We start from the raw sequence: 21,878 nt of genomic DNA on the forward strand, positions 1-21,878 counted from the left end.
AATCCACAGGCACACTTTAAATATTTTTTAATTTAATTTAATTATGCATTATTTTATGTTTGTTTATCCCATAAAATACTTTTATTTTTATAGATTTAATTTGACAAAATGTAAAAAGGGTAAATTTGTTTTTGTTTCTGCATTTTTCATGTAGCTTTGTGTAGAATAATTATAACTTTTCTGGATGATTTGTTGATTTTTAAAATTTGACTCTATAACCAAGTAAGCCCAGCTCCCCTGTAATAACACCAAATGCTGGTTTTGAAAGACTTAACTCAGCGAAACGGGACTTGCTGTACTTTTCAGTTCTTCTCTTGTGAAACAGATTAACAGGCTCCCAGAGTAAATAAATTCACCGTTCAGTCACATGTCTCAGAGGGTTGATTGTGAAAGAAGATATGTTACGTTTCATAACAAACAGAGGGCCTCTTGTCTAAAAATGTCACTTTGCGTCTCACCAGCATCTTAATAAGCTTGGACTGAATCACACTAATCTATAAAGACCTGCTCTGCCTGAAATACCTCACATCTGAAGGGAATACTTGGGCTCGTTTAGATTAGTTCTCCAGAGTTTCTAATCATTTATTTTTGTTCAACACAAGCTTTAAAAATGCCTTCCACCCTGAGGGCGGCGTTCCACATCTCAGCGTTCGGCTGGTACACTTTCATTGTGAATTATCTGGCAGCAAAGGATGGAGAGGAGCTACCTGCAGGACTCTTCGTCTATGGAGGACCATGGAAGTACCTCACCTTCCTGAACTTGGTGAGCACGATTAGCAGTGATGACTGTGGTGAATATGTCGTACAGGTGAAACTGAATAATTTTGCTGGTGTTTTCTCAGTTATTGCAAATGACGTTCTTTGGCCTGGCAGCAGTGAACGATCTCCAACCAGGGAAGAAGGCAGAGAGCGCTGCTGAACAGATGGAAAGACCTCCTCTTCTCCGTCTTTGCCTTCCCTGTAGGGACGGTGAGAAAATCCTGCCACTGAATTCATCTTTTTTATTTATTTACAAAACTATTTTATAATTTGAAAAAGGCAGTTCTTTATTAATATTTGCATTTAAGGTCTAATCTCGTGTATTGATTTCTCTACAATATGTAAAATCAAGAAGTGAATGACTCATAACTTTCCATATTTTTTATACTCAGACAGTTCAGTTTAGTATGAGAGCAAAATGTTTTACACCTTTGTGTCATTTTGAGTGGAAATAAATGTGAGTTCTTACCTGAAATTGTTTGTTTATAAATATATTTCCTGCTACATTTTAACGTTTTTGGGTCCAGTTGTGGTTCAGCTTTGTATATTTTCTAACAGACAGTCTTAAATATTCCTGAAACATAATCTGATACACAGCTGCTCTGTGCTTCACTGTTGGTGTGAGAGGATTTTCCTGCGTGTTCTCAGGTTCTGGTGTCCAGTTGATTCAGTTTTAGATTCATCTGACCAAGAAACATTTCTTCCAGAAGTCTGGACATTTGTCTGCTTTCTCTGACAGTATTGAGTCAGGCCTTTAAGTTCTTCTCAGAAAGCAAAAGTTTTCTCTTTCCACTACTCATCAAAAAGTGGAACCTCCAATCAACAGTACAAGTAGCCTGCTGCTGATGTTTTATGGTTTTGGGAAATTTCCTTCTGCATCTTGCAGTCAGTCTGTCTGCAGGACAAACTTTTGCATGCCAACCAGATCTGGGTATGTTGGCCTTTTAAGGTTAACTTTAAGCTCTTTAAATGCCACCAGACTCTTAAACTGTTGCAATCTACTTACTGAAGGTTTCATCCAGCTGCTTGGATCTCAGCACAATGTTCTGTTTCATTTCAGAATCACAGAAAGCTAACTGTCTAACGGGTTTAAACAGAGAAACTCTTGTTCCAAATGTTACCAAATGTGTTTTACACCTCTGTGTCATTTTGATTTGGATTAAATATAGGGGTGTCCTAATTTAATACTCACCTGAAATAGTTTTTTTATAAACACAGAAATTAAAAAAAAAAAGTATTTATATGAGCAATTTGGATAAACTGATTAACCTGACAGTCATGTTTTTGGACTGTGGGAGGAAGAACCCAGAGAGAACATGTTACGATTTTTACTCCATAAGTTACAATCATAACAAGAAAAATTGTGTTTTAATGTGTTCTACTACTATAAAATAATAAAATATGTTAAAAAGTAGTACTCTGCACTAACTGTGGCCTCTGAATCCTTGTAGTTTGTGGTTGTGCTCTTCTGGACGATCTTTGCCTATGACAGAGAGTTAATCTACCCAGCAACCATCGATGCCTTCTTCCCTCCCTGGATAAACCACGCCATGGTATCTATTCTGCTTTATTTCCCTTCTATCTGGTTTTCCTGACCTAACCTCGCTGTGCTCGCTGTGCCTCTGCTCCGGTGTTTTCACAGCACACATCGGTCCTTCCTGTTTTGCTTGGAGAAGTGCTGGTGCAGCCTCACACGTACCCACAGACGAGGCATGCCCTGGCAGCGCTATCAGTCGTGGGCTTGGCTTATTTATCCTGGTGAGCACTGAGTCAGCTGTTACTGTAAACACATCCAGAGCTCCGGAGTGAAACCGGTTTGGCTGCATGTGAAACTGGGGTCACTGTGGCGCAAAGTTAGGTTTCTTCCCAGCTGGACGGGATTTTTTCCTCCCATTTTCTATCTTGGAGGAACGTCAAGTCAAAACTCAGCACTTAGACTTCAACATAAGTCAATAAATGTTATTCATTAATATCTGAAAATAACTGACCAAAAAAGCTGGGGCTGAAACAATTGATTGGATTAATCCTAATGAATTAATTACTAATCTACTAAAGAGTATAAAGACTCATAAAAGGTCAATTTGCTGAAAAAACAACATAATAAAAACTGCAATTAAACTAAAACTGTACAAAAATATATACATTTTACAATAAGAAGTAAAAACCTTTCTGTCTGTAAAAATGTTCCTTAAATGGCAGTTTAGCTTCACCAAATTCTGTAGAAAAAAATATATTAAGCATCTTTTTCTATGCAATTATTAATCATTTAATCCCAAAAAATAATCACCAGTTCAGCCATACATGGTACTGATGCTAAGTCAAGCAGAAAGTGCTGAGCGTTTCACATGTTGATGTTAAAATCCTGTTACAGCTAAAAAAAACTAACAGTCGTGTGTTTTTGGTTATTGGAGGAAAGTGGAGTACCAGGAGAAAACCTAAGCATGCCCAGGAGAACATGAGAAAGAGATGCAGACAGAGCGCAGACTGGGATTCAAACCCGGCAGCCGCGTGCTACCATCTCATCTCAGAGCGAGAAACATCGTGTCCTCTCTTAAACTTTTCAACTTGTGATCAGAAGACTGTTTTTAGGTCACAGAAATGTTGCAGAACTGCTTTAAAAGCCAGTTTGTTTCGGCTGCAACTAACAGTTACTTTAGTAATCAATTATTCTGATGATTAATTGATTATTCTGAAGATTAATTGATTTTTCTGATGATTAATTGATTAATTGGGTAAAAAAATCGACACATTCTTCAGGTTTTTCATTTAAACACTTAAGCCTTTTTCATACAATTTTAGAAGAACATTAGAAGATGCAAATAATTTAACATCTTTTCTTTTTACTTTTTAAAATAAGAAAATAAATGCTTTACTGCCTAAAAGCATTCCTTTAGTGAGTGGTTGATAATCCTTCTGACATCAACATGTGAACATCTCAGCCCTTCTACCTGGCGTAGCATCAATACAGCGTACGACTGATCTGGTGATTAGATTTTGGATTAACTGATTAATAATTGGAGAGCAAAAGGTATTTATGAGGAGCAGGAGAAGCTAAAACTGAACAGGAGTTTTGAGTAGAACAGATTTACAGAAAAGGGTTTTTTTTTTTAAATCTAAATGCATAATTTATATATTTTCTGTGCAGTTTCCGACTGTGTTGTTCTTTCAGCAAACTGCCTTTTTTAGAACCTGATTAACAATTAATCAATTATTTAATTAGTTGGTGGATATTTCAAAAATCAATCATCACGATTAATCTGATTAATTGTTTCAGCCCAAAATCAAGCAGGCTTTAAAAAAGATCCGTCTTTGCTTGAATCTTAATGTGTAAGAAATGCATCAGTCTTTGAACCATCGGCAGCAACGTGATCTGGAGGATAAACGCTTCTTTTCAACCTTTTGATAGGAAGCAACACGTCTTCCTCGGTGTTTCAGTGGACAAACCAGAACCACAAAGCTTGATGCAGATTATTTTTTTATTATTAAGCTGCAGTTTTTTTGTAAATACTTGCATAAGATAGTGCGAGATCACCAAACACCACAAATAAACCTTAAAAAAACATTTTTTCCCCCCCTGCTTGTCGATTCTTCAGGATCGTGTGGATTTATCTGGCTGTGGGAGTTTGGGCGTATCCCCTCCTCGGTCACTTCAGCGCCGCTGGCCTGCTGGGCTTCTTCTTCTTCAACATGGCGGTGGCGTCTCTGCTCTACCTGCTCGGCGACCGGCTCAACAGTCAAATCTGGAGTGAGACGTGTTACATTTATTCATGGCGTTTAGCCTCTTTGTGTGGGTTTCTCCTTTATATCGCTCCTCTTTTGTTTTCTTTATTCCAGGAAAGGACAAAGTGGATTGATTTCTGCATGTCTGAGACAGCTGTACCCCATATAACTACAATTATTGTTTCCAGGTCAAAACAAAAATACATGACAAGAATCCAAGCAGCATAATAAATCAGCTTCCACACGCTATAGTCCAGCTGTTTGTTGTGTTTAACTTGATCCCGACTTTCTGTCCATGTCTAACCAGCGTCTGGATCCGGTTTAACCTGAATAAGGTGCCTATTGTTCTGCTGATTGTGGAGCGTCTTGTGAGAAAACAGGTCCAGTCTACAATGCTGAGCAGCGCTGCAGTGATCTTATCACAAATCTCCAGACATTCCCAGAAACATCGTTGGTTTTGAGTCCATTAGTTTCTCTTTCTTTACCCTCCTGCCAGGTCTCTGAAGGCTTTGAGGTGTTGCAGGTAGTTTGGATCGGCGTCCACCAGTCCGACAGAAAGGATCTTTGCCAGTAAATGCACATCCTCCTCACTCAGGTCATTCTGTTAAAGAGTCATGCATCAAATGTTTGATTGCTTGAGATTTAAATGAAAAGGCTGCAGATGGAAAAATTACTCACCAATATGCTGTTGGAAGAGGATTCAGGAATTTGGGACTTTTGAGACTTTTTTCCCTGTAAACAGCAGTAATCATGTCAGATAACCAGGTTTTATGTTCCTTTGCTGGTTACTTGATTTTGTTAAATTTTCAAAAATATCAAAGGGTTACTCACATCTTTCAGGCCTTTGGAAAAGCAAATTACAACAAAGAGTAATCCGGCAACCACCTAAACGAAAGAAACACACCCGTCAATACCAGAACTACCATTCCTCTCAGAAAAACTGAAACATTTTGAACCTTTACTTACTCCAACCAGCTGCAACATGTTTCCTTCTCAAGCTTCTGTTCTGCTTCTATAGTCAGCCGTGTCTCGGTTTGATCTTTATAAACTCGGCTGCTGCCACCCATCAGGCCACTCTGCGTAAGCCAGCAGGCGAAAAACTCCCTGGCAGAACCTGCAGAACGGGACGAGCCGCATCGCTAGGAAGGCACCTGATGCTGAGTCTTAACAATAAATAGTTAAAATTGTTTGTTACGTAAAGTGTTTGTGTAAACAGCGCCGTTGGAGTGGGAAGAAAACTGTTACTGACAGAAGGTCAGTCACTGCAGCCTGTAATCATAGGGAACTGAGATTCACTAGGAAAACATTACAATCACCTCCACCCTCATCTGCGCATCACTAAATACTTGAGAGATTTGTCAATATGACTTTCTGGAGTCTTTAACCTTCATCATATTTTAAAAAGCTTCATTTATTGTTTGCACTGTGAGAATATAAAGGTTTGCTCTACATCTCTTCACTGTTTTCCTGAGACTCGCCCAGCTGCAGCTATGAGGAAGCCGCTCGTCCTGACAAGGAAAACGTTTTCATCCTTAACTTCAAATTGGTCACTGAACACTTTTTTAAAATTAAAAACAAAAATTATTTCCTGGATCTTTTTTACCTGCTGAGCAATTAAATAGGCAAATAGTTGAATTAAATGACTGAGTCAGATTTTTGAAGAAAAGGGGATCTTTGTAGAGCTGAAATGTAAAAAATGATTTTTGTCTTTTTACAAGAAAAGTGTTTAATTTTTGGAATCATTTGTTTTCTGTTTTGTTTATTTTCTGCAATAAGAATGATAAATAGGTCATATATGGGTTAAAATGGACTTTTAATAGCTTCAGGATGTTTATGCACCCAATTAAATAAAAAATAAAAATAAGCTAAAATACAGCTATAAAAGACAAAAAGCTAAAAATTGATATTTTATTTCTATAGAAATATTGACTAAAAAATTATAAAAGTGTTCAAAGCTTTAAATTCAGTTGGGTTTGTATAAATCCAGAGAGACGCACTCACGCACCAACAGGTGAAAACAAAAGCAACAGAAGATTGAATCAGGCGAACTGAACGCTGCTGTTTCTTACTTTATTCACAACCCATAAATTTGTCCATACTTTTTCAGGTTACAATATGTGAATTTCTTTTCTAATTTTATATAACAGAAAAAAGTGCATAATGGTGAAGTGGAAGAAAAATGATTGACGTTTCAATCTATCACCACATCTTGATGTATTTACAGATTATTTCTTCTGGGAGATAATCTCTATCAGCTTTATGTCTTTAAAGGTTGAAGCTTTTGTTAATTTTTCATCTCAAACTACATTTGAGCCAGATTCGATCTGTTAAGATCCATTTTCCAGTCTTTTATGATTGCATTCAGGTCTGTACTTTGACTAGGCCACTCTAACACATGAATATTCTTTTCTTTTCTATGGACAAAAAGTTGTATTATTCTAAGTGTTTGTCATCCTCTGAATACTTCAGTTTTCTTTCAATACTTTTGTCGATATTCTTCAGTCACAGAATCCAGTCAGGTCACTGTGACCTGACTGGATTTGGATCAGAGGTCAAAGGTCACATCTATCTGTCTCTATTTTTAGCATGAGAGGAAAAAAGGTGAGTTTCCACATATTAGCCCAGCCTTCTAAGTATTTTATACTTATCTAAAGTCATTTTGTATTCATTTTACTTTTTTTTTTTACTAAAATACATTTTAAAACTTGTACTGTTTTACTTTTACTTTAGTAAAACAATACAGCAGGGAATGTGCTGAAATGTGTTATACAAATAAACTTGATTGATTGATTGATTGATTGATTGATTGATTGATTGATTGATTGAACAGTTCAACCTGTACTTTTACTTTTACTAGAATATTTTTTTATACCATTATCTGTACTTCTACTTAAGGAGAAGTTGTGAGTACTTCTGATTCCTCTGTGGAAATGTTCAAACTAGTGTGAACAGTTTGTTCTTGTTGCGCTCCTGATTTCATTACCGCCAGAGGGCGCCGGATCATCCACAGCAGCTGAATCATTTGGTTTGAAAAACAGAAACAAGATCCAACAGATCATTTCCAGATTCTTCCGTAAGACGCGCCGAACCATAACGTGATATCATCAGCTGAAAGAAACAACAACATATTTTATCTGTTTAAATAAACACAAGAAAACCTAGTTTTGGAGTGTTTTATATCTCATATTAACAAATTTTTAATATATTACTTTCATTTTGTACTATATATCATGACAATCATTTTCAAATATTGAAATTAAATACATGTTGTTTTGTGAAAACTGAACTTTACCTTATTATGTGAGCTCGATTGCGCACTAAAAGTAAACAATATCGCTTTTGGTTTCAGATTGTTGCTTTTATTTTTTTTTTTTTTTATTTTTTTATTGTCAGTATCTAACTTTAACAACTCAGACCTATTTTTGCGACCTGGACGACATAAAGTGAACCAGTCTGTTAGTGGTGTAGTTATAGAAACAAAGGAATATGATATGAGCGAGTTTTATTGATTTTACTGTAATATGTAAAAACGTTTACAACGGCAGGGATCACGCATGCGCACGATGTGCATCTAGAACATTTCTGATGCTTCGCGACATTTCTTTACTACTCAGGGCAAAGTTTACGGAAATGTAGGACGTTTTCCGGTTTAATTGTCAAACTTTCAAAATTAAATCTTACCATATGTTTAAAAAATTATTATTTTTGACACATAGTAATCCCATTTTGGCACATAATTATATAGTAATAGTAATTATGTAAATGAAAGTGCTTTTCAACACCGATATGACACTAACATTTTAGTAATGTTAGTTTTGCTAACTCTACTAAAATACTTTTATGTTTTAAAGCTCAACCGGAAGTGTTGGTTGTGTTTCCGTATATTGACACACTACATTAATAGCTCCGTACAGCGGTTGTTGACAGATCTTTTGGAGATGAGTGAAAGATTTAGTGTCATCCATGTGATTGTTAGCTTTCCACGGTAATCTCTGGAAAATGTCCGGTGAATAATCTCTGAAACAGCCGCAGAGTGAAGCGCGGGGAGGCGGGGAGGCTGTTTGTGGAGCCGCTTTTGGTGAGATTCACTGCTTGGCTTTAGCGGTTCACTGAAATATGCTCTCAAAGTTGTTTAAGATGATATTTTAGATAACCAAAAACACAATAAAAATACATTTTGTGTGTTTATATTAATGATGGCTTTGAGTGACCAAATGAACTCCGTGCTGAATTATAACTCTTTAGCTTGCTAACTGCCTCTCTTATGGTGGAATATAACCTCTTAAAGTATCGATGACACCACGTGTTGAACGCTTTGACTGAATTTATATATTATATGTTATGATTAAAGAAAAGCGACCTGTCAACTGCATCATAAACACCAAACTGGGCAGGTTGCACCATTCATTGCTCACCTGGCTAGCTTGTAATCTCCATGCTAACTATGATAACAGGAAACATCATCTGGATTATTAGAATGTTGTAAATACTGGCTATTAATGTAAGGTGGGTTAATTATTATATTTTTATGTACATGATGTCAGAAATGTTCTCAGATTAAGAAGTCTAAAGCTTCAGAAGGAAAGTTGATTATTAGCTTGGCTAATTGGTTTAAAGCCTGTATGTAGGTGCATGTCTATAGGTTAGAATATCACCAAAAAGTTAATTTATTGACTAATTAATACCATTAATTCATTCAGGAATGTTGGGCTTTACTCAACCATGAAAACAGCTGCTTTGACAGATATACAGTAGACAGTCATTATCACCTCCCAGCTGCCATCAAAGCATATTATAGGAAAGTTTAGTGGAAGAAAAATAATTTATTTTCTTTTAAACTAAGAAAATAAACATTTTATTGCCTAAAATGCAGTAACAGCATTCCTCTAGTGGATGCCTGAATGTTTGTAGTAAATTATGCATCTGCAGCTAAAACATATAAAGGTTCAACTCTTTCTGCTCAACTTAATACCAATATGGCGTGCGGCTAATCTGGTGAATAATTGGATAGCAAAAAGTGTTTATTATTATTAAGGAGATTTGGGTAGAGTTTTTGGCAGAACATATTTACAGACAAAGGTTTTTTTATCTTTATAATGAAAAATGTATATATTTTTTAACAGTTTTGGCTTAATTACTGCTCTGAAGATGTTCTTTCAGCAAATGGTCTTTTGTTGACTTTGTGTATGCCAGTTAATGAATAATTACAAAATTACATGATGATTATTTCAATAATCGATTCATCATGATTAATTGTTTTAGCTCTACTTCCATTACATATAAATCAGAATAACTAGCCAGTGATTATGGCTTGTCTTTGTGGTTACAGTGATCCTCCATGCCTGTGTTTTATGAAGCTGTGATGATGTTACTTTTGCAGGGTGAAGTGTATCCTGCAGCGCGGCGAGAGCCACCATGCTGTGTTGGGGAAACGCCTCCTACGGACAGCTCGGCCTGGGCGGGATCGATGAAGAGATTGTAGTTGAGCCGCGGAGGTGTGACTTTTTTCACGGGAAGCGAGTGAGCGGCGTTGGCTGCGGCCGCAAACACACGGCCTTCCTGCTGGACGATGGGACCGTCTACACCTGCGGCTGCAACGACCTGGGCCAGCTGGGTCACGACAAGTCCAGGAAGAAACCAGGTTGGGTACGTTCATGGCGTCTGTCTGGCTCCGTCGGCCTCTGCTCATAAAAACCTGAACCATGTCATCTATCAGAGCAGGTCGTGGCCTTGGACGCACAGATTATCGTGGCGTTGTCCTGCGGAGAGTCGCACACGCTGGCCTTAAACGACAAAGGCCAGGTTTTCTCCTGGGGGCTCGGCTCAGACGGACAACTGGGTCTAAATAACTTTGAAGAATGTATTCGAGTTCCGAGGTAGATCTAGTGACTTACTGTTAACATTTGTTTTTTCGCTGCAGTAGGAATTTGTTAGGATTTTATGTGACAAACCAATACAAGCTGGCAAATCATTATTACAGTGTAAGGAAACTAATGCATAGTTTTCTAAAATATTTATTTTTTAACTGAAAAAATTAAGTTGTATTTGTATTTACCCATTACACTGACACAACTAAATAAAAATAGTTAGAACATCGAGCCTCATGTTGCTCTGTGGAGGCCTCAAACTTCTTCATGAAGCCCAAAAGTTAAGTAAAGTTAGGTTCTGACTATGGCTGTGAATTGAACGCATTCATTTTGATTCATTAATTACACAGATTTTAATGCATTTAATTGCTTTGTTTGTTGCAAACAAACCGGTACCTTTGGATTTGTGTTTCTGGTACACCCATTAATCTGACGCATGAGCGATATTTGCTAACAACACCGATGGGCAACAAAGCCGCTTCTCTTGGACCACAAGGAGCTAATTTTTGCTTTAGAAACAATCTGATTGGATGCTGGCAAATACTTTTGTGTGTTCAAGTTGTGCTAAAAGGAATTAGCTGATCAGTGAAGCTACTCAAGTTTAATGTAGCTAAACATGCTGCAGCAGCACAGAGGCTAACGCTAATGTCAGCCTTCCACACTCCACATTTCCAAGTCCAAGTTAAATGAATGATCAGCAGTTCCTGAAACGTTAGAAAGCCGAATGGCTAGAATAAAACAATGATCCAATCTGATTTCTAAATAACAGATTAACTATAAAAAAAAATTCTTCTTGACCATACAGTATATGTTGATTTATTCAATAATTTAGCAGCAAAAAGTTATTGAATTAAAAATGTTGCTTGTTTTGTCTATTAGTTTTTGATTAAAAATGTGATTAATTTATTATATTCAATGAACTTGAATAAAATTTTTGAGTCACACCACTAAGACAAATGTTGCACTTATCAAATTTCTCCATTTAGTCTTTTCATGTCGTTTATTTCACAAGGGAAAATGCTTATTACAAAATATGGCAGTGTTAGTTTTCATCTGCAGTCCTTCAGGGTCTGCAGATGAAAACAACACATTTTATAATGTGTATAAAAAATTATACACATAAAAATATGTGTTTAAAAAGTATAAATACAAAACATTAGACAAGTTAACCAGTGAAGAGAATAATCAATAAAAAGCACTTTTTTTATCTAACAAACTTTAAAAGAATAAAAAGCTATATAATATTTTATAATAATTTATTTGAGTGAACAGTTATACACTACCACTTTGTGTTGCTCTGTCACATCAATTTCCAATAAAGAACATAAAAATCTGTGGGGGAAAAAAGGTCAGAAGGGAACAAACACAATATTTGCTTCTGCTTTTATTATACATAGTCTGATAAAATGTGTTGTTTTCATTCTGCTGCTCATGTTCTTATTTTATATGTTTTATCAGGAATATCAAGAGTTTATCAGATGTACAGGTCGCCCACGTGGCCTGTGGGTACTGGCACTCCCTCGCTCTCTCCAGAGGTGAGGACGTTTTGTTTGGTTTATTTCTTCTTCCCCTCGTCTCGGTTCCGGTCCATCACAGCGCGTTTGTTTCCAGGCGGCCAGATCTTCTCCTGGGGTCAGAACCGATACGGCCAGCTGGGGCTGGGCCTGACGGGTCAGAGCTTCTCCACGCCTCAGGCCGTCCAGTCGCTGCAGGCCGTTCCCTTCGTTCAGCTGGCAGCAGGTGGCGCTCACAGCTTCGCCCTCACTGTCTCTGGAGCCGTGTTCGGCTGGGGCCGCAACAAGTTCGGCCAGCTGGGGGTCAACGACAGCAACGGTGGGCGCTTGACGAAGCCTTACGCTGCCTGGGAGTGTTTGAGTCTAATTCTCCTCTGGCCTTCAACAGATCGCTGCTTCCCAACTCTCCTCAAGTCCCTGAGATCCCAGAGAGTGATCTACGTCTCCTGTGGAGAAGATCACACGGCCGTGCTCACAAAGGTCGGCTAGATCCGTTCTGCTGTTCAGAACGTTTTCATTTGAATCTGCAAACAGCCAGGAGTCTGTCACACAAAACTGAATAAATTCATGTCTGTAGTTGAGTATTACGTAAAATCAACTTTTTTTTAAAGAAACAGAGGCATCAAATTTCTTTTATGTCATATTTGACATATGTAGTAACAACTGAAGGTAACATAATTACTTTAATGTGCTGTAAAATGGCACTATGTGCCTAGAAAATACATAATACTGCCCCTTGAAAGATTTTGACCTAAATTCAGTTGAATGGTTTTTATTCATTCGTCAGTTTTTAATAAAGTGCAAATATTCATCATGGCATCAAGTTTTAATGAAAATATTAGAGTATAATTAGCTTATATACCACAGTTTAATTCTCTCCTTTTTTTCTTTGGTCCCATAAAGTGTATTTTTATTCTGCTGAATTATCAAGAAGCGGCTCTTTCAGCGCTGATTTTTAAACTTATCTGCTGTCGGAGCTCACTGCTGTTCTTCTTCCCTGCCAGCAGCAGGTTCCCACACATTAGGAACACAAACATGGAGAACAATAAACATGGCAAAATTTATATGATTTGATGTTTAAAGCAAGATGAGAGGCCCCCTGCAGTGCTGACACGCACAGCAGTCACTACCTTCTCATGTTGCATTAAGATGAAGTTTGTGGCTCAACATGTAAAAGAAAGCGAATCATTCAGCTGTGTTGAATCCTGCCAGGCTTGTTGTAAGAACATAGATTATTTCTGACTACAAATGATGGGTGATGGTCTTATTTAAGAGATTTGGGTCAAAGAAAACAAATTTGATGACGTTAAGAATTGCTCTGCTGTATTTGCATATATATAATCATTTTCAGCCTCAGGTTTCCATGTATTTCCACAGGAAGGGGGTGTGTTTACGTTTGGAGCAGGCGGGTACGGACAGCTCGGCCATAACTCCACCAACCATGAAATCAACCCCAGGAAGGTGTTTGAGCTCATGGGAAATGCAGTCACTCAGATTTCATGTGGAAGGTAAACGATAAAATGATAAAATGAGAGATAAAATGCGGACGCTGCGTCTGTTTAGACATTCATAACATTCTGAACATCAGGCAGCACACACTGGCTTTCACACCCGCTTGTGGGAAGATCTACTCGTTTGGACTGGGAGGGAACGGCCAGCTGGGCACGCGTGCCACCTGCAACAGGAAGAGCCCCTCCCCCGTTAAAGGACCCTGGGCCACTTCCTGCCCCTCAGAGGAGAACGGTGAGACTTCCTGACGAAAGCTGGAGAAAATCTAAAGATCCAGTTTTAAAATGTTGCTAATTAAAGCATATGAGATGAAAATCCAACGTTACATGAATAACATCTCTATTATTGTACTAACCATGTGCTTTAATGTCCAGACTTGGAGCAGAGCTGCTTGGTCAAAAGGATTTATGCTGGAGGAGATCAGAGCTTTGCTCATTATTGCCCCATTAATGTAAGTAAACTGTCCTCTTTAGTTAAATTATTTTAGTTTGTCTTTAAAATATTATTTGTTCAGTAATATTGTTTTTTGTCCCCTATTGCTCTCCCCACATTAATAATTCAAATCTCTAGATTTTGGAAGGAAAATAAAATCTTTTTTCTTTTTTTCCTTCTGGTACAAAAGTAAATGTAATCAGATGTTCTGAAATTAAACCTGAGTTATTAAAGTTTCTGAATCCAAAATGCCAGAGGCATTCAGGGTCTGTATATGATGCATTCAAGTACAATATGTCACATTTAGAAGCCTTTAGCTGCAGCCAGCACCTGATCACTAAGTGGACCGTAACCATAAATTCACTGTTGCAGTCGTCAATATTTTACTAAAAACTTAAAGTGTCTTGAAAAAGTATTGACACCCTTTGTTACTACATGCAGCTAAAGACGGTGATTCAAAGCAGTCAGCTGGCCGTCCATGGAGATTTTTTACTATTTGGCAATATGACCTTCATAATATTATAACTATGACTGAATTTTAATGTCTGTAGTTACATTTAAATCTTTTTTTATAATTGGCTGAGTTAATTTACCAGTTCTAGGTATTAAATGGACCTTGTCATAATTGTGTTTTGCTCTTTAACCTTTTCCACATTTTGTTGCCTTACAGCTATAAACTTCAGTGTATTTGAAAAGTAAGGGACACTAGAGCCCACAAAAAGACCCCCTGGAGGGGTTACAAAAAAAAAAAAAAAAGAAAAGTGTGAATGAACAAAAACAAAAAAGATTTTGAGAGATTTTGTTCATTCAAAATCTCTTTACTTATTGTTGTGGTGGATAAAGCTTTGGGCAGAAAGGATATCCAGTAGCAGTCAGTCTTATAACAAATTTGAAGAGGCCTCTGACTGAAGACTGTATAACAAATATCTTAATATCTGAGCATCAGATAAGCATGTACAGTTTCCACTACATTTAAGAATCAGAAATGCACAAAAATGCTCTGCTCTACAAACTGTGAAATCCATCAAGTTCGTTTTTCAAACCTGATGGATTATATCAACATAAGCTGATGTGGTTCTTCCTGTCTTTATTGTAGGAACCTCAGGACATGAACAATTTGACAGAACAAGATCCTCAAAGAAGGATTTGCACCCTGAATGAGGCGATTGTACAGAAATGGCTGAACAACTCACCAGGAAGACTCCCGGTCGACGTGTCCAAGTAAATCAGTCACTCAGATTTCTCCTGCCCTTATATTCCTATGAATGAAATCTTCTCAGCTCAGTTTGGAGGTTTTGTTGCACCATGTTAATAATGACTCTGTCTGCCTCCTGCAGTGAGATCGACCTGGTGTTCTCCTCTGCCAGCTGCCTGAACGGCTCCTTTCTGTCCACCAGGTAATCGGCAGAACCAAACCTTCTCCACCTTTTAGTCTCATCGCTCGCTTTAAAGCTGGTTTTTCCTTCTGCTCAGTCACCCGGGTCACTTCAGTACCAGCAGTAAATATTCTGGGGTGGATATGAACATGGCTCGGCTGCTTCTCCACAGACTGATCCAGCAGGACCACCCAAAGATTTCTCAGCAGGTCAGTCAAGAACAGAACCGATCATCAGGCAAACGCATCGACGTCACAGAACAGATAGGAAGTCAAATGTTTTATTCGTGACCATAGGATAAAGTAAAAAAAAAAATTATCTTTTTTTTGAAAGAATAATAAGTTGTTTTTTTTATTCTCAATTTAAAAAACAATTAAACAAAAGGTAAACAGACTGGATCTCTCCAACAGCTGCTCGTGCTGCGTTCAGGTACAGCTGGGAATCTATGTTGGAGAAAAATCAACCAAATTTCTACTCAGTTCTATACTTTCAACTTTTAAAAAGTTTTAGAGCATAATAATAAGTCAAATGAATTTCAGGAATTGAAAGATTCTTTTACTGCTGATGAAAGTTATAATAAAAGAAGTCAGAAATATTTGCATAATTCTCTGTTGTTCAGAGTGCAAAGAAACCATGAATTCTGTGTACTGTTACTGCTATAATAAACTGTTTTTTATTATAAGATAATCCTTTAATTCCACATTTCTGAAATTTAAGCTGCTTTGACAGAAAGAGGACAGAACAAAAGAGTAACGGAAATAAAAAAAACGACAGAATAAAAAACAGAACAGTGTAGGAAGAAAAACAACATACAAGCTAAACTACAAAATATAAATATGAAAATATGAATATATATACAAAAAGTACAGATGTGTGTATACATATGTACACACATATACATACGCACATACACTAAAGTATGCACACGTGTTTCTTAGTCTATAAATGTTGGATTTTTTTATCCACAGCATAAATTTGCTTAAATTATGGTTTTTATTTCAAATCCATTTTCATTGATTTTTATAAATATATTAATAGATATGGTGCAAAACTATAACCTACAAACAAATCCTAAGCAGCAGAAATACACGCAAAACTAACCTGAAGTAAATAAATAAGATTAGCAACAAGTAGAAATAAGATGCAGCAATTGAATAATGCCAGGTAACTCTGAGCATCATTTCCAGTCTAAATGTGTCGTTGTGCTGCTTTGTGGCCTGAACTCGTCCCTAATGGATCTGGTCCATCCTCAGTAACTGTAACCGACCCGTCGTTGGTGTTTTGTGCCTCAGGTTGCTGCCAGCCTGGAGAAGGAGCTGATTCCCAAACTGAGCAGCTCTCCTCCAGACATCGAGGCGTTGAGGCTCTACCTGTTTCTGCCTGAAAGCCCTTTGTTCAGCGACCGCAGCAACTACATCACCATCACCATCCCCTTTGCCAAATGCATCGTCGGCCTCAAGGAGGCGCCGCTGAAGGTTTTAGGTTGGTTCCCTTCATACTCACTGAAGCTCATTCCTCTCCCCGGTCAGATTGAAAGAAAGAGTAAAAACCCAACAGGAAGTCATCATTTGTAGTTAAAAAGTCATAACTATGAGAACAAGTCATGATTACCAGTTTAGAAGTGAAATGTTTGTTTTAAAGCCATAATTCTGAGGTTTTCAGTCAAATTTTGAGTTTTAAATTCATAATTTGAATTTTTAAAGTTATAATGTCAAGTTTAAAGTCATCATTTTGAAAAAAATAGTCCTAATTATGTAGTTATCATTATGACTTTAAAATTCATAGTTGGACTTTCTTTCATGGTGGAAATGAGCTTCTATACAGAACAGCAAGTCATGGATTCATAATAAAAATTTGCAGGCACTCTGATCAGCCTACTAAAAGTAAAGCATAAGTTAAAAATGTTATTCACGTAATGCCATAGCAGCACTGTAGCAACACTGATTCATTCAGGTTCATGAATGAATACATTTCTGTTTTGTACCTGAAAACATGCAGAACTTTTCTTCATGCCGACTGAAGCTTCTGTTGATGAGTGGAGCCATCTTGGTCTCAGATTGTTGTTTTTTTATGGCTTCAGGGAACTGGTGGTCCACATTCGAGCCGCTATTCTTCCAGCGGCTGGTTGACCTCTACAAGGACGTCATTGTGTTTCTGCTCCAGATGCACAAAATGGGCATTCCTCCGGCCGAGCAGCGGATCTTCACCTGCTTCGTGGACACTTCGCTCCGGTTCCTGGAGATTCTGCACAAGGTGAGAGAAGGTTTGGTGACTGGTTCTCCCGCTGCCGGGTTTTCTCTGCTTTCACTCTGCTGCTCTCTAAAGGTGAACGAGAAATCAGGAAGCATCATCCAGTACGACAAGTTCTACATCCACGAGCTGGACGACCTGATCGACATCAGGAACGACTACGTCACCTGGATTCAGAGGCAGATGTACCCCATGGTGAGTCAGAGGGAAAGTGTTCTCACCCTGGAGGTTTTCACACCTTGTGATTAAATCTCTGATTTGTTTTTTTTTCTCCTTTCTTTTCCAACAAAGATGTATCTACTTCCTGTTAAACGCCTTCAGTGTTGATGAGTGTTTGTGTCCTCAGGGCCGCGACGGTGTGGTGACTCTCTGCAAGTATCCCTTCGTCTTCGATGCTCAGGCGAAGACGGCGCTGCTTCAGACAGACGCCGTCATACAGATGCAGGTATTTACTGCAGTTCTGCTGGATCTCTGCACTGTACCAACCCAACTGGGCCCGTTTTACCTCAACCTGTGTGTAAACACCAGATGGCGGTGGATCAGGCGCAGCTGCAGAACTTCAGCTCCATGTTCCTGCCCGCTGTGGAGTCGGTCAACCCCTGCCTCATCCTCATCGTTCGCAGGGAGAACATCGTGGGCGACACCATGGAGGTCCTCAGGAAGTCCAAGAACGTCGACTACAAGAAACCACTGAAGGTAAACATCGCTCACATCGACGTTTATAGAAGAAACCCAGCAAAGGTTGGATGATTTAATAGCAAAGATGGTATGAATTTAATATTAATGCAGCTTTTTGTTCCTCATGTCTTAAGAATCTGCACTGATTGGATGAGAATCAGTAGAAAACAGGAATTTTTAGTGTAACTTTTTACAGTCTCAAAAAATGAAAAATAGGAAAGTACGTTAAAACTCTGAATAAAGTAATAGTAATTCCTGAATATAATCTAACAAAGTCCACCTAGTAGAAAGAACTGTTTAACTTTCTTAATTAATCCACTGTAAGTTTACAGATAATTTGATTTATTATTATTATTGTCACTATTATTATTTACACACTGATTATGTTATTCGGTTCACCATCACTCTCACACACACACAGTCATTAATATTCACTCATTAACCCACAGTACTATGTTTTTTTTTCCACTAATGTAATGTACTATTGCCATGTATCTTGTACTGTGATTTAAAATAAAAAAAGTCTCAATATTTTGTTAAATTATAGTTTTTTTATCATCTTGTGGGCTCCATTGCAGGTGATCTTTGTGGGAGAAGATGCAGTTGATGCTGGAGGAGTCAGGAAAGAGTTTTTCCTCCTGATCATGAAGGAGCTGCTGGATCCCAAATATGGGATGTTTCGCTACTACGAGGAATCCAGACTCATCTGGTTTTCACACAAGGTGTGAGCGCTCGGTGATGATGATGATAAACTTCATCACACAAAGTTTACAAAATAGCCACGTAAATCAGCCCTTTAGAATTTATCTGTAAAAATTCCTTTAGGGGAAGCTAAGTGCGCTAAATGTTTTCAAAGTTAACAAGACCATTAAAGCCCTAAGTAAAAAATTAGCATCGCTATTAGCAACTGTGCGTACCATTGACAGTAAGGATCCATCATCATTGACAGTGACTTTGTGGTGTCTGAAGAGCATCTCTGTTAAATCTTTTCCCATTTCTCCTACCGCTGCAGACGTTCGAGGACTTTGACCTGTTTAACCTCATCGGGGTCATCTGTGGTCTGGCCATCTACAACTTCACCATCGTAGAGCTCAACTTCCCTCTGGCGCTCTACAAAAAGCTCCTGAAGAGGAAACCAACGTTGGAAGACCTGAGGGAGCTCATGCCAGACGTGGGAAGGTTTGTGTTTATCTACCGTCCATCAAAATATTTCAATTCTGCCTGTTTTGACCGTTCTGTGATACAATCTTAAACCAGGAGCCTGCAGGAACTACTGGACTACGCTGAAGATGACATTGAAGACGCTTTCTGTTTGAATTTCACTGTAAGTTAATGTTTGTTGAAAACGGGTAAATAATTCTGTCTTTGAAAGAAAACAGTTTAAAACGCTGCCTGCTTGTTTTCCAGATCACAGAGGATAACTACGGAGCCACTGAGGTCCTGGAGTTGGTACCAAACGGTGAAAACATTAATGTCAATAAGTCAAACCGGTAAAAATGTCTTGGCTATCTTATTATTCATTAGCTGATGTGGGAGTCCTCAGGGTTTCATTTTATCATGACAATGTTTGTTCTAGGCAGGAGTTTGTGGACGCCTACGTGGATTACGTCTTTAACAAGTCAGTGGCTTCGCTGTTTGAGGGATTCTACTCAGGTTTCCACAAAGTGTGCGGTGGGAGGGTCTTAGATCTGTTCCAGCCAAGCGAACTGCAAGCTATGATCATTGGCAACACCAACTATGACTGGACAGAGCTGGAGAAGGTGACCTTTCACAACCTCCTACTGTTCTTTGTAAAAGTATTCATACCTTTTCACATTCTGTCACACTGCAAAATTCAGTTTTATTTATGGGGATTTCTTTCTGATGGACTAACAGAACCTTTCAGTGGCGCCACATTCAGGAAAAATCATGAATTACACCTCTTCAGAGTTACAAAACACTAGAAATGGTAGAAACGGTAAATGGGCCTAGTCAAAGGATGTGGTAAGTCTGAGCTTTAGCTGTGTTGCAAAGAGGAATGGGCAGATTTCAGTGTTTAGCTCTTCATTAGTGGTGGAAACAGAACTAAAAAATCCTTCACTTCAGTTATGACAGAAATGCTTCACATCTGTCTGGAGATTCAGCTAAACACAAATGTTGGTCAATCAGAAAATCCCAGTAGAATCCTTTGCTGTGTTTGGTTTTTGGAATGTGACAAAATGTGGAAAAGTTCAACACGTTTTCAAAGCGCTGTGTGTGCAACATCACTGTGGAAAGTCCTAGCATGAATAATTCTGACTTTGGTTCTGCAGAGCACTGAATATAAAGGAGAATACTGGGCCGAACATCCAACCATAAAGCTCTTCTGGGAGGTCTTCCACGAACTTCCTTTGGAGAAGAAGAAACAGTTTCTATGTAAGTTTGATGAATCGTCTGTGCTTTAAACCCGATAAAGACGGTTCCCCTCTGCCAGCTGAATTCACGCTGTCCCCGTTTCTCCAGTGTTCCTCACAGGAAGCGACCGCATCCCCATCCTGGGCATGAAAAGCCTGAAGCTGGTGATCCAGCCGACCGGTGGAGGGGAGCATTACCTGCCTGTAGCCCACACCTGCTTCAACCTGTTGGACCTTCCCAAGTACTCGAGTATAGAAACGCTGAGAGAGAAGCTTTTACATGCGATAGATCACAATCAAGGCTTCAACCTGGCCTGATGCAGGAAGAGGACTGGCGCTCCGACTGTTGATGGCGAACACATTCCCACATTGCTCACTGACTGGAGAGAGGAGTCCCATTTTCCAAACTTAGTTCTTGCCATCACAGTATTTCAATATTAGGATTAATATCAGCTGTGATATATGGCTATGTAGATATGCTTTTCTTCATGTTTGGATGACGCAAGTATGATGAGGCAGACTACTGCTGTGTACCATAAAAAGCTCTGAAACACAATTCCTGTAAGAAGCAGTGAAAGCAGCAAAAAGCTTAAAACATACGATCCGGTGTTTCTAACTGGCATCAAAACAGGAAGTGATCTCACCCATAAATCCAAAGATAAACGAAGATGTGCTGTAATCCCAGACGTGACACCGTGTTCGGAGTCAGTCGCTGTATTTTACAGGAGTTGTGTTCAGCAAATGTTTGAATCTGCACAAGCTGAGAAGCATTTGAACGCGGACTTTGTTTTATTGGCTGTATGCCTTAAACAATCCACAGATTAAAAATAAAGTACAGCCACTAATAAAAATCCCTCTTGGAGGAGGTGTGAGTGGCTAAAGTTGGTGGTTAACAGGAGTTCTGTCATTCTTTTTTATTTCTTTAATGCTATAAAATTGTGATTTAAGTATTTTAATTGTTGCAAAGGAAAAATTTTCAGTATTTTCACAGAACAAATTTTCTGGACTTTAAATAGTTTTGATCATTTTGCACTATATATTGTTTTGTTGCTTGATAAAAATAATACAAAATCAGTTTAATTTACAAAAAAAGTTTGAAATTTGCATTGTTCACGGTTTTTAAGTGAACTCCAAATTACTTGCTGAAATGGACATTTCTAGGGATGCTTTGATGTGGAAATTTGAGTTGATCATATTGATATTGCATCGACTAATTTGCTTCCGTCAGTTAATCAACTCTCAATTCTGCACTGCATCACCATTACATGACCAAAGCAAATATTTCAGTTGCATTGGACCAGTACTGATATTTTTTAAAAAAGATCAATGGATATCAAAGTTGATACCGATAAATCGTGTATCGCCAGTCATTGAGCAAACTTTTTTTCCAAAAGTATATCC

The 21,878-nt window shown here is 38.3% G+C and overlaps 2 protein-coding genes across 5 annotated transcripts; both read left to right on the top strand.

The window, feature by feature from the left end:
- Nucleotides 1-602: 602 nt before the first annotated feature.
- LOC116712519 (androgen-dependent TFPI-regulating protein) lies at nucleotides 603-4,728 on the top strand. Its single transcript, XM_032552286.1, is given in 6 exon segments — nucleotides 603-763; nucleotides 843-914; nucleotides 916-969; nucleotides 2,211-2,312; nucleotides 2,402-2,517; nucleotides 4,353-4,728. Coding segments are annotated over 6 exon segments (852 nt in total). The 5' UTR covers nucleotides 603-610; the 3' UTR covers nucleotides 4,708-4,728.
- A 3,632-nt stretch (nucleotides 4,729-8,360) lies between these two features.
- Nucleotides 8,361-21,368, top strand: herc4 (HECT and RLD domain containing E3 ubiquitin protein ligase 4). Of its 4 annotated transcripts, none has more exons than XM_032553892.1 (24): nucleotides 8,361-8,557; nucleotides 9,860-10,125; nucleotides 10,201-10,355; nucleotides 11,805-11,881; nucleotides 11,958-12,179; nucleotides 12,249-12,340; nucleotides 13,238-13,368; nucleotides 13,449-13,603; nucleotides 13,744-13,820; nucleotides 14,898-15,022; nucleotides 15,139-15,198; nucleotides 15,275-15,386; nucleotides 16,470-16,659; nucleotides 17,258-17,430; nucleotides 17,503-17,622; nucleotides 17,774-17,872; nucleotides 17,956-18,123; nucleotides 18,684-18,827; nucleotides 19,118-19,284; nucleotides 19,363-19,429; nucleotides 19,513-19,595; nucleotides 19,682-19,865; nucleotides 20,397-20,499; nucleotides 20,587-20,795. In XM_032553892.1, the coding sequence occupies exons 2-24, from the start codon at nucleotides 9,895-9,897 to the stop codon at nucleotides 20,793-20,795; spliced, it is 3,144 nt and encodes a 1,047-aa protein (XP_032409783.1). In that variant the 5' UTR covers nucleotides 8,361-8,557; nucleotides 9,860-9,894. The 4 variants fall into 4 exon arrangements, with proteins under 4 accessions (XP_032409783.1, XP_032409782.1, XP_032409784.1 ...); XM_032553891.1 differs by having other exon boundaries at nucleotides 9,860-10,120; nucleotides 10,196-10,355; XM_032553893.1 differs by lacking the exon at nucleotides 8,361-8,557 and having other exon boundaries at nucleotides 9,895-10,120; nucleotides 10,196-10,355; nucleotides 20,587-21,368.
- Nucleotides 21,369-21,878: the final 510 nt, after the last annotated feature.

This window comes from Xiphophorus hellerii, chromosome 22, assembly GCF_003331165.1.
Source record: "Xiphophorus hellerii strain 12219 chromosome 22, Xiphophorus_hellerii-4.1, whole genome shotgun sequence".
Classification (NCBI taxonomy): Eukaryota; Metazoa; Chordata; class Actinopteri; order Cyprinodontiformes; family Poeciliidae; genus Xiphophorus; species Xiphophorus hellerii.

Bases quoted from the DNA above. Each gene is read 5' to 3' on its own strand.
- herc4 (XM_032553892.1), top strand. From the start codon at position 9,895: ATGCTGTGTTGGGGAAACGCCTCCTACGGACAGCTCGGCCTGGGCGGG. The intron at 15,387-16,469 runs GTCAGTCAAGAA...TTTGTGCCTCAG, and splicing joins ACCCAAAGATTTCTCAGCAG to GTTGCTGCCAGCCTGGAGAA. The intron at 17,873-17,955 runs GTATTTACTGCA...TGTAAACACCAG, and splicing joins ACGCCGTCATACAGATGCAG to ATGGCGGTGGATCAGGCGCA.